Below are 12,981 nucleotides of genomic sequence, written 5' to 3'. Positions count from 1 at the left end.
ATACAAAAGTAAAAGACATGAAAGACATCACATAGAAGAACGTCTGATGCTTGTATGCTAGTTGTTTTTTTGTTGTTTTTTTTTACTAATTTTGTGATATATTTCATGAAGAATAATCCATAATCAGCTATAAACTGATATGGCCTCATTGATAGTCATATTGCCCCACCATATCTGCCTACATCGTATCGAACACCCCACCAAAATCGTCAAACCTAGTCATGAAATGGTCTGTAAAAAGGATTTTGAAATGGAAAATGTGTAGGAACCCTGATGCTATTTTGTGTGTGCTCCCCCCGCCCCCCCAGGCCAGGATGTCTCGTTCCCACCATAAGAGCGGCCACCACGGGCAGCAGAGCTCCTCTTCCAGCACCAAAAGTCATCAGAGCAACAAGCCACACCACCAGGGCAACGGTAAGAAGAGGAAAAATCAGCGGGACTCCACGCAAGAGGACCTCTGCAGATAGGGGCCGCCTCGCTGTCCCACCCCCCACGCCCCCGTCCTCGTCCGCTACTGACTGACTGACTGTCCTACTTCTGCTGCCAGACTCCAGCCTTGGGAGGTTGTTAGTAGTATTCAACATCTTTATCTGTCTCTCTCTCAAGCTTTTTTGGGGGGACAAGCAACATTTATAGCAGAAAAAAGAACAAAAAAAGAATTATTATAGGAAATGGGGCTTCAGTTCTTGGACCTGAACTGAAATCATGAAGGATAAATGCTCATTTGCTACACAATAGCTTCTTTTATGGAGCAATTTTCCCACAGCCAGCACCTACACAATATGCCTCTTGGGCCTCCTGGTGTACAGGAGGAGACAGGACGGGCGTCTGGAATCTACTGTGGAGCAATACCTGAAAACTGCTGGCTGTACTTTTCAGTGAGAAATATAAAATAAAAATAAAAAAAAGAAGAAAAAGAGGCAAATGACTAAAATGTACAAAAATGTTATGTTGAACAAAAAAAAAACATGTACACAGATTTTTAAAAATGCAATCCGTAAGAGTTGGGACATAACTTATGCATGAGATTTCTTTTTGTTGATGGGTGGTCTGTTTTTGTTATGTCTAAGCAGATTTGTACAAAAAAAAGACAAACAAGCAAAAACCCTTAAAAAAAAAAAACACAAGTAAGAAGAAATTGTTTCATATTACCTTTTTACAAGATATACCGATTCAAGACATGTAGACGACGTGCACATTTTTTTACCCCCGGCTTTTTGGCAAAGCCAAGAGCTGGTTTGGGTCCCATTGCCAACATACATCATCAGCATCTATTTCTTACTCCTGGTTGCTCTCTGTGAGTGTGTTACAGTGTTAGCATTTAGCCTTTAGCGAGCTAATGCACACGCACAGCCCTATAGATGACTGGATGGAGCCTGATCTCTCACACAGCTCAATAGCACAGCCACACCAGTTTAGAGGCTTTAAGACTACAGGTTTAAATTAGTAAGGGGTGATAATGGTTTTATTGAAAATCCTACACTTGAAAAAATGTGTTAACGATCCAACTGTGGATGGGTAATCTGTTCCCTTGGTAATTTACCTACTATAAAATCATTTGTATTTGTTAAATGTATTTATTTTTTTATTAATTATATGAATATAGTATCGATATGATATGTATTATTAACATTAGAGCCCGTATCCTTGAGTCCTATATTTGAGATAGGATAAGTTGAGATATTGGGGAGGGGGGTACAGTTCATCAGGTACAGTACGATGTCACCGTTATGTTATTGCATTGCCTTTTCTTTCAGTGATAGTTGAGTGACCAAGTTACTTTTGAAAAGTTGAGAGACCATTTTACAAGTCATATGGTGAAAATTTTGTGTTTTAATACGTGGCTGGTCTACTTACTTTAAAAGGGAGCTGAGATTTTGGTTGTTTTCTTTCTTTCCTTTTTTTTTTCTTCTTTTTTTTTTAAATATTGGCAAAAAAAACACTTCTTTGGTATGTCAATCCCCCCTCTCATTGCAGTACAACAACTAACCTGTAGGTGGGGTCATCGCTCCAGTCTGAGTCCTCACAGAGTTTGCGCTTGTATACTGCATTTGGATGGTTTATCTGCGTTGTTTTCGTGATAGAATAATAATATCCTGTTCCACATAGAAAACCTGTTGAGCAAAGTGCTCGCTTCAGGGGGAGTAACACACCAAAGCACACTGCAGCTATTGTATTACCCCCACATATAACCCCAGATGTCCCACAGTAAATACATTTGGCCAGCAGTAACTACCACCTTACTGTACCTACTAGGCAGACATTAGTTATTATGCTGCTTTACAATTACTACTACAATTTAGTCGAGTGCTACAATTACAGTCACCGCCACAATCACCAGTGACCGCCGCCACTCTTCAGTCACTGCAGCTTAAGACAACACGCTCATCCCTCAGCAGTTGTACTCCTCTGTGTTTAAACAGGACGACTTTTTGTTGAATGGATTTCTCTACATATATCGGTGTTGAAATGACTAAGTACGGATATGCTTCCCCCCTTCCGTTATCCAGTTTTGGCTTAAATGCAGTATATAAGTGCAGGTCTGGAGGCGGACGGACAGGGAGAAAGGTGAATATGTCAGCAGTGCCATCTGAATGTCCATCGACCATCTCTCCTCACTGCGGGAATACTTCAAACCCAACTGTACTCATCTGAATCGTTGTTTCTCTGCAGCTATTTACAGTTCATGCAATAAAACACAGTACAATTAAACCACGTGTCGAGACAAGTTCGTGCTTTGCAGTGTGTTCAAAGTTGTATTCTGATTTTTCGGCGCGAGAGCATTTATAGAAAAGATGTGCGCCTTCGCTGTATACTGTAGGTATGGATTGTAATGGTAAACAAAATCAACGTTGTGTCAAGAGTGTGAGTGCGCACGTGCGTGAGAGAGAGCGCGCGTAAGCGAAGGAGAGAGAGAGAGAGAGCGAGAGGAGGGGCGTTCACGGAGGAGCGCGCAGACGGACACTTGGAAAGCACCGAGACCACAAAACACTGCATCAAAGTCTACATCTCAAGTTCATGTCTGATTTTTTTTTCCCCAAGAGGTATTTGAATCTAGAAGGTAAGAAACGGCTATTGTGTTTATCAAACAAAATCATGGCTTGTTTGTGAAATGTTAAAGAAACCTGAAAACCTGTCGGCTGTTGGTACAACGGAAGGTTACCCTGCGCAAAAACCTCCGTTTAGAGACACGCTGCTATGCTAGTACTTTCACACCCTTGAGAATAGCTTTCGAGTTGTGTTGAAATGTATACAGAAGTGGAGCTAGATTTTGCAGGGTTTGGAGTTTAAATTCTCTACTTTTCTGGGATTGTTGCCCTAGATGCCGCGTTTTCACCTGGCTGCGTATTTCTCAATCATGCAGGTTCTTGATGTTGAGTTTGGGGGATTTTGGCATACTGAGTGATTTGAATCAGGCTTTCGTTAATTTGGACAGAGTTTCCCTCCCTATAAGCATTTCGAAGTTGTAAACCTGTGGCATCTTACCATTAAACTGGCGACGATTTTGCTCGGATGTTTAGTTCAGTGATGTGGTAAATAAAAATATGGCTAAACTATGACCAGTCTGTGATTATCACACGGCAAATCAACCACCAATATAAGATCAATTCAACCATACTTTTAGAAGAGCATTCATATTATGTTTTATTTCCCTTAAAGACCCTGTTCTCTGATAACTTCCATCAGTTTGATACTTACTATGATGTCGCCTATACTATGAATTTACATCATGCATATTTATGTCTGCCTAAAAAGCTGGACTACATCTCTGATTTAGCTGAAATAATGTGACACTGCATGCTGATGTATCCTCATCAAGAATGATTTGCATTGTATAGTCAGCTTTCACAGTGCTGGAGTCTAGTGCACCAATCCATATGTGCTGACTGAGTTTTCATAGATTTATTACATTTCAACAATTTAAACACTGACATTGCAGAGAAATCTCTACAAGTCCACCAGTCCAGCTTGTGTTGTCCTTTGTCAGTGACCTGGTTTTCTTCCAGCTAAGCCTGATCCAAAATATCTTCCAGAGCAGGAAATCTTTGTTTTTACAAATATGCAACAGGGCTGCTCTCTAAGATGTTGACTTGAAATAGTTTATCCCTTGATATCTCTTCCTAGAAGATTATCTGGTTGTCTCAGTGCCCTGCTCACGGGCGGTCGGCAGGATTAGCCCCTCTGCCCTGAAACAATGTGCAGTCGCCAATGTGTTGAGTCTCATGAGAAAAACTATAACATTTTCCTTCTGTGAAACACTTAGAAATGTAGAAGCAGAGTAGGGGTTCTGGCACAGCTTCACCTACTTCCAAGGTGCATGGAGAAGGGAAAAGGGTCTAAAAAGGTCAAAACTCCAGCAACACTTGTAGTATATAGAACAACTTTATTGTTAGACCAACGCGTTTCGGTTTGTGGCCTTCATCAGGGTCATCGGGATGACCCTGATGAAGGCCACAATAAAGTTGTTCTATATACTACCAAGTGTTGCTGGAGTTTTGACCTTTTTAAACACTTAGAAATGCAAAGCGCTCTGAGCCTTGAGACTGGATTTATGGTAGATTCTTCTCTCACTGATGGTAGATTATCAGTCCTGTCTCATTGCTGGTAGATTTCATCTCACTGCTAGTAGATTCCTGTCTCACTGCTGGTACGTTACTGGTAGTACCTCCAGTCCCTGTCTCACTGCTGGTATGTTATCTGTCCTCTCTCACCACTAGATTCCTGGTAGTACCTTCAGTCTCTGTCTCACTGCTGGTAGATTATCAATCCTGTCTCACTGCTGGTAGATTCCTGGTAGTACCTTCAAACATATATGTTGTTGGAATGAACCACTGGAATGAAACATAGCTGTTGTTGGAACATGAGGTGAAGGGACGTACTGAGGTTCCTCTTACTGGCAAGAAGGGATTGTGTAGCTGTAAAAATGTCTCATGAAAACAACATGTTGCAATGTATTTCTTCAATAGAAAATACAAGCGCAATTCTACTGATTGAAACTATTTGCTCAGGTGTAATAGCTCTTGTTGTTTGTTCTGTAAACTCACCTCCCTTATTGAAGTTCTCAAAGAATGGAAGTATGAAAAATGTGCAAACACTGGGGCTGGATGATAAATACATTCTTCGCACTTCACTGCAGTGGATGTGGGTTTGGCCTCATGTTGCCGTCCATACTGAGCGTACATAGAGTGACCATCTGCGTTGAGATGTCAGCAGTGGCCTGTGTGTAGTGTATCATTTGGATGATTACATCACTAATCCCTTTGTCATTTTGGCCCCCCATAAATGGAGTTAGCTGATGTGCAAGCGATTGCTTTTCTATGGCTAGGACAGAGCTTCAGGTCTTCTCCTTTCTAGTCTGCATCAAAAAAGTCAGGCCAACTGTATTTATATAATGAGTCTAACAGAACAGCCTTGTCAGAAAGTGCTTTGCACGGCAACAAAGGAAATACATACAGATAAAAACCAAGCGAGAGCAAACACGTCATCGATTTTAAGATACGAGTGTGGAGCTTGTTTTTGTGAGCGACATGAGATGTATGAGAACACTGATAAACGCAGAAGTACGCTGGGGCCGAACCCTCGGTCATGGATCAGTGGATCAGTGCGGCGCTTAGGCCCTTCCATAGAAAAGACTGTAATCTAAATACTGACACATACAGTACATTGGCATTTGCCATCGGTGTGCAATTAGTCTATTGTGTTGTTGTGACGTCTCCTGCTCTGACATGATGGGAAGCCTGTTGTGATTGTGCATGTACTTAGATTGATTTTACACTTTGATGCATCCGGACAGGGACCGTCTGTTGTGAGTAGCGCAACATGGACACACACACACACACACACACACACACACACACACAGGGACGGATCTGCTGGTTGGAGTGACGCCAGGGTTCTCCATCCTCATTGCTGTTTTGTGTTGAGTCTCTTAATAACCAGTGGTGGAGTTGTTTTGTTTTTCTTTTTCCTCTGTCATGCAACCTCACTTGACCTCTAGCATGGCGCAGCGGGTCCCAAAGTAGGGTCCAAGGGCCTGCGGGGGTCCTTCAGGGGACCCCTAAGGGTCGCCAAAAATTAGCAACCGTTTTAGAGCAACATAATGTTTGAGAAGTGAGTTTTCTGATGATAGGTTTAACTTTCTGCACTGTTACGTTCCCACCCGCAACAGATACAGTGATGCATTTCTAAATTAAATCCTATCTAACAACAAATGTCTTGTCAGGTGGGACCAGGGGACAAATTGACATCAACTGGAGGGAATTTGTGACCTAATGCCTTATTATGTATTTATTTGGGCATCTTTGACATGAAAAGGTTTGGTATTCTCTTAGAAACCAGTTATTTTAACTTATGACCCAGTGTAAAAAGGAGAAGATGCCTAAAGTGTTGGGAATCATTGGTGTGTTTGGTTTCACTTCTTCACTTTAGTTTTGTTAAAGAAGTTGTGGAAGACAAAACCCTTGCAGTAGGCAAATCTGTCAGTTTGGGCTTTAAAACGTTGCCAGTGGCGCTTAAGAGACTGCTACTGAGTTGTGTGGCTAACCTAACCACACACACACGCGCGCATACACACACACACACACACACACACACACACACACACACACACACGTATTCAGTACACAACCACTTTATGTCTATCTGTACTTGACAGCGTGGGTTATATGGGGAGCGTTCACAGGAAGTGCGAATATGACTGCAGGTTTTCTTTAGAACTAGAGCTGACACCATCTGTCAGACACACACACATACGCACACACACACATACACACACACACACCCTCTCTTGTTCCTCTGCTTTCAGTTTCTGCCTTGTTCTTTACCAAACTATCTTCCTCAATCCACAGTAGGAGCCTTTATCAAATCAAATCAAATCAAATTTATTAATAACGCTATACGAGTTTTGCTATACGAGACGGCTGTAAATGTCTGGATTTCTAAAACAAAGTAAGTTCCCAACAGAAGAGTATTTTATGAAGCAGGGCTTACTCAGTTAGCCAGCCGCTAGACGCTTGAGGCTAACGCTGGAAGTGATCATGAAGTAACTTCTCAAGTGTCCATCACAAGATCATCAGTTAGCATCATTTGTCATCCTGCTTCTCAAAATACCCCCTTCACCCCCAAACCATAAAAAAAAGTATTTGGCAATATCCTTTTGTTTTGTTTTAACCTGCTTAAGTACCAAGTTTGAGGTTTGCCACATAGGACAGTACAATGAGACTACTTGTTTGTGATTGTCAATTTACTTGACACTATTTGTGTTGTCCTGATGTGGTGAACCCCACCCACCTCCTACTCCAAGCATGTTAAAACAAATGCTAAGAATTATTTGCAAGCACATGATGATGATGATGATGATGAAGATGATGATGATGATTATTGTGCTTGGCCTGAGCTGTCTTCTTATCGGAGTGTTGGTCAGTGCAAACCTACTGTACTTCTCCCTGCTGCTAAAGACTTCCTTCCTCTCTCTCCCTCAAAAGAGAACTGCCATCCAGCTCTCTCTTCTCCAATCTCACACACACACACACACACACACACAGAGTATTGCGCAGATAATATTAAGAAATTTTCAGTTGTCACTTGACCCGTGTTGTTTTTCTAAATGCCTTTAGCAAGGCATAATACTGATTTCACCCATCTTTCCTCTCTCTCTCTCTCTCTCTCTCTCTCTCTCTCTCTCATCCACTGTATCAGGCCTGACTCTCTCCTCTCCTCGGTGTTGGGCTTGAAATGAGAAGCTTTCTCTGGGTGGACAGTGTGCTAATCCCTGAACACACACTGGGGACTAATCGGACTCATTAACTCGGACTCTGTGGCTTCCAGCCAGGGATCAGCGCTAATCCTCCTTCAGCCTGGCCTCCGCCACGCATATTATAAATGCTCTCTCTCTCACTTTCTCTCTCTCTCTTGCTTTTTTCCATGCACATTTAGAGGGATGTCAAACTTAACAGAGCAGACTTTATGGGTATATTAAAAAAGCATCAGCTCATAAAAGTCACGTTGTGATGCTTTAGTCACGCTATTCACGGAGGAGACAAAATGATCCACTTGTGGCCTCAAACAGCGAGTGAAATTTATTTCTAATATATTCATAGAGCGTTCTTGACATAAGGTCATTAAAGGTCAAAACAGGGTCACATAGTGTTTTGCAGAGCAACAAAGGATGTAAATACAGTGAACAAAAACGTCATCTGATCACCGGTCAATGATTCACTCATCTTACTGCTATGCACACCAGGACCGCCAAACTCTCCGGATTGTTTTTACAATGCTTTAAGCACGCTTGTTTGATCTATTTAAAGTGAACCACTTGGCCCGTCCTTATCTTCATACCTACTGGCCTCAGCGTGTGAGGTCAGAGTGTGGGGTGGAGATGACCTTTTTTGGGTGAAGCCTCCCTTCTGCTTTCACTCCACTCCCAGGATTTCCCCGCGTATTGTGTTGTGGAAACGTAGGAAGTTTCCCCACGTAGAAAAATAAGGCACATGAGGAGAATGCCACTGGGAACAAGGGCAGTGTGAAGTCGCTCAAGGTTAAAAGGTGGCTGTCGTTGACGTCACCAGATCTGCAGGAGGCTCGATCTCACCGTTTAAACTCTGAATGGGAATCTATGAATGAACGGACGGTTTTATCCAGTGAAGGTTTGCTGAGTGTGCATGCTCTTATCTCACCAACGTCTGGCTTCACTTTCATGCAGAACCACACATTCACACCTGGGAGCTGTCCAGTATAACCACAGCCTCCTACTGTTGGCCACTGGGTAGCTCCACTGGGCCAGTTGAGTGCCTTGCTCAAGAGCGCCATTTTCATATTAGTTTAGGGAGGGTCAAGCATTATTCATTATTTTTCTCCGGCAGTGCAGAGATTCAAACCTTCTGGTCACAAGCCTGCTCGGTTACAGCCTACTTGTTATCAATACAATATGTATTAATTGGAATGTGTTATGTAGTTTTAGATGAATCGTCCTAACAATTAAGCTATATTGTTTCATTAGACTATGTATAAGTAACAGTAAGCCTGGATTCCTTTAAGATATATTGCAAGGAAAACCAACTTGTTCACTGTACAGAGTACTAAACATTCCCTGTATAACAACCACGTCATCATAGTCAAAAGACCTGTAAGCCTTTTTCTGATGACTGTGGAAAATCATTGAATATATGTAAAATTTTATTTCATTGTAATATATTATTCGCCAGCTATAGTAAATGTACAGAAATTTGTCTTGGTGACGGCGGTACAAAAGGAGATCATATCCCCTCTACCACCTCTTCCTCCTCTACTCTCTCAAATTTGCTCTCATCAAAATACAATTTCCGTCTACCTCTCTCTATTCTATATATTAGTTAATATATTTATTCTATTGCTGTAGTTACTGTAGGTCATTTTGGATAAAAGTGTCAGCTAAATGTCTAAAATGTAACGTGGAATGTCGACAACTTACAATATGCAGTGGACTTTGCATGTTACTCTTGCATATACAAAAAAAAACCATCCCATCAGTACATGCGCTCCTACAGCGTGGCTTGCAGTAGGTTGCAGCTACTTATTCTACACCACTTTGCCCTGCCTCTCCATGTTTATCTATACTCAACAGCCTATATATTTTTCTCACTTGAGTGGCGATGACCTCTTGACAGTTTGGAGGACGGGTCTTTGTTGAGTGCAGTCTGTGGTTGTGTTTCCAAAAGATATGGCTCACATCGTCTTTGTGCAAATGCATGCTGCTTAGGTGCTTTTGGGGAACCTAGTAGTGCAGTACACCATAAAATTCTTTTGTTTATTTTAGTTAGCGGTAGTTTGCGTTTTTCCTTATGTTGGCTTGACTCCCCCTTTCAAACGCTGACTGATGGAAGTTTACCCAGCATAAATGGAGAGATAGTGGCAAGTGTTGACAACCTGATCCCAAAGGGGGCTGTTTGTCCAGCCAGGTGGCCTGTTGCCTGGGTCCATATGAATGGCTGCTGACTGTTATGATGATGACTATGATGACAATCTTGATGCGATACTGGTGTCCACTACCAGCAGGCTGTATGTTTACATATCTGTCTGTCACCTTTTCCCCTCAATCTCATCACATACTAATGAAATCATCTGTCAGTGCATGGCTGGCACCTTCTGTCTGTGGAGCGTTGACATGCAGTGCAAGATTGAATGTTGTTTATATGTACATTTATATTCTGTTATTATGCGGATCCTCCCATATTCAATTTAGAAGTTGTTGCATGTAATAGCCATATCCTGTTTACAGTAGCCTGGATAAATGCACACCTTTAATTATTAGAAACCCAAATATAATAGCTGGGATAAGTTGATATTAGCCAGGATGCCGTGGCATGTAAACGTTTTATCCCATTTGTTTTGTGAAATTTCTGTTCCCATGGTAATATTTAAAATATTCTGACAATTCATGTATACAGGGATATTTAGATAGAGATATGAAGATGCATAAACACCTTACTACAAATTTGACCTAAACGCATCAACCTGGTATTTACAAGTAGGCATTTATTTGATGCTGTGATGAGCAGGTAGGGGTGTAGGTGTAGGTGTTGCTCAAGGACACTTCAACTCGACACGTGGCTGTTGACAGAAACACCCTGGCTGTTTGGGAGGATCAAACCTGCGACCTTTCAGTTATATAACCGAAAGGTCGCAGGTGGGATGGGATTGTCTCTCTTAACTGCCAGACCATCCTGCCACCATGGAGGGCCATGGGCTAGTATGTGGAATACTCTGTGCCTGTAAAAACACTGATGGTCAGTATATTGTTGTGCAATAGCTATAGACCACAATTGGAAAAAATAAAATAAGAACCAGACTACTGGGGTAGGGTTAGTGCCATTTTTTCCAAGAAGCACATGTGCTTCAAAATTTGAAAAAGAAAAAATATAGGAGCACAGGAAAGAAACTGCGGGAGCATGATCTGTGAGAACAATTTAACAGTGAGTGTCCCTACTTGGAATCTCAAGTTGCACATGTGTTTCTTTTTCAGCTTTCTGGGTAGCGTTAATGTATTTTCAGGCACTCATGCTTAGGCTTATTTACTGCATTCCATCATATAGTCTATCGAGATCATCTAGCATCTAACAGCCGATCAGTCTCGCTCAAGTCTCGCTAATGCACGTCGCTCAGGGAAGCTCTCGAGGGGCTGTAAGGAGCCGTGCCCTCGCTTGCTTCTGCTGTTTGGAGAGGATCAGTGCTGCTGAGATGCGGTGCTTTAGAGTGCTTCAGCCCGTCATTAGAGAAATGGCTCTTCACCTTATTGTCTGTTTAATTGTTCCATTTCCTGGGCACCTTCTCCACCCACGGCGCCTTTGTGAAACCACTCATTACAATCTTCCTTCAGTGGTTGGGTGATAAAATGTTTTCCAATGAAAGCGCACATACATAGTGAATCATTTATTTATGCCCACAAAGACACAAGGATAAATAAATGGATGTGAACAATACAAAAGTAATTAGAAGGTTTCTGGCATCTGCCTATGTGGTGAGAGCGCTCATGGATACATATAGCACCGCTATCTTCCTCTGATATGATGACCGCCGGCTGTTTAGCGCTCTTTTTTGATAGACTTGCCGTTTTGATTCCCCTAACCATGAAGCTGCAGGCATGCACACACACATACATATGCACACACACACACAGTCAATCTTGCATTTCACACTCAAATCCTACATAATACGCCTCTAATGCACTGTGAGATCATTTGTTTAAAAATCAATTGAAGGGGTTCGACCATAGAATGCATTGAACCACGTAGATGCATTTGCAGTAAGCTTGTGTGGCTTATTCTAGATCCAGCGACCATCTCATATGTTGAAATATCCTGCAGCCAATATGAGCGTATGCATGCCTGAGTGTGGGCAGTGCAGATGTGTGGGTGTCTTGCTCTCTCTCTCTTTTTTTTTTGCCCATTTCACTTTTAGTGTTTTTTGTACTTGCTGCGGTTCAAGGGCATTATGTAATGCTTATGAGAGCGCCCCATCTGGAGAAGTGCCATTGAGATGCAGAGTTTGCAGAGCTTATTAGAATTGAGGCCGCTAAATAGAAACAGGGTTCTGGAGTCCTGCAGGTAAGTAGCACTCAAGAATGGAGCATCTTTGCGGCCATCAGCCCTTTGATTGTCACTTTTGATAAGACCCTGATGGGTTTTTTTTTGCGAGTGTTGATATCTGAAGAGATACTGTATATGTAGTGCTATTATTACTTCAGGAGCAGTGTAAATGTAGCCTAAAACATGAGTTTCTCACATAGTGCTTAATGATTGTAATGTCCTGCTTTATTCCCAGGTACACAAAGGTCTGTCCTCCGTGGATGATATTTTGTGTTGTTTTTCTCTGATTGTGTTTGCTGTCTTAGATGAGTATAGTGTTTGCGTGCCACAGGGAGGCTTATTGCAGTTTGGTTGGCTGGTTAATGAGTGATTAGGCAGGATTGGCTCTCTGTTTGAGGAGAGGAGCTGGTTGACGACCTGTCAGATGGATAGAGAGACGACCCCTAAGATGAAAGGAGGATGTGCAACCGCTTTGAGGTTGGCTGGCACTACGGGTGCACAATTAAAGCTGCACTAGGCAAGATTTTATGTAAAAATAGCCTACACCCGTGTTATCAGCGTAAATCACAAAGTGCCGCTGCAACAGAGAAGAGAGTCCCATCCCCCTTAATTGCCCAAATGAAATTCTGGTGTCGGTTAGGTCACTGGTGGGAAATCCTCTCCATGCAAAGGAAGTAACGAATCAAAACTAAATGCGAAATTGTCTCCTAAACAGCAGTGAGCGGTGCTCCGTCCGGAGAAAACTGGACTCATCAACATTAGATCTTTTGCCTCTCTGGTCCCTTTGGTTTCCTTTGGTTTAAAGCATCACAGACCGGCCGGGTTGGTAAACATGAGCGTGCTGTGTGCAGTTTACTGACATCGCATTACATAATTTTCAAGTATTGAAGTCCTTAAATTTCAAATAGCAGCCACTCAA

The 12,981-nt window shown here is 42.2% G+C and overlaps 2 protein-coding genes across 3 annotated transcripts in view; both read left to right on the top strand.

Annotated features, from left to right (window-relative positions):
- The window catches only part of tent4b (terminal nucleotidyltransferase 4B), a 38,071-nt gene extending 35,359 nt beyond the window's left edge, over positions 1-2,712 (top strand). The window contains exon 12 of the mRNA XM_071897380.2: positions 309-2,712. Within this exon, the coding sequence (XP_071753481.1) occupies positions 309-467 (159 nt within the window). The 3' untranslated portion in view covers positions 468-2,712. The remainder of the gene's footprint in view (positions 1-308) is intronic.
- Positions 2,713-2,966: 254 nt separating this feature from the next.
- The window catches only part of adcy7 (adenylate cyclase 7), a 63,692-nt gene continuing 53,677 nt past the window's right edge, over positions 2,967-12,981 (top strand). For both annotated transcript variants that reach the window (XM_071897379.2, XM_071897378.2), the window contains exon 1: positions 2,967-3,061. The gene's annotated coding sequence lies outside the window, so the exon portion shown is untranslated. The remainder of the gene's footprint in view (positions 3,062-12,981) is intronic.

This window comes from Centroberyx gerrardi, chromosome 1, assembly GCF_048128805.1.
Source record: "Centroberyx gerrardi isolate f3 chromosome 1, fCenGer3.hap1.cur.20231027, whole genome shotgun sequence".
NCBI classification, from domain to species: Eukaryota; Metazoa; Chordata; class Actinopteri; order Beryciformes; family Berycidae; genus Centroberyx; species Centroberyx gerrardi.
Note: the sequence above shows the minus strand (reverse complement) of the source record. Positions and strands in the feature narration are given on the sequence as shown.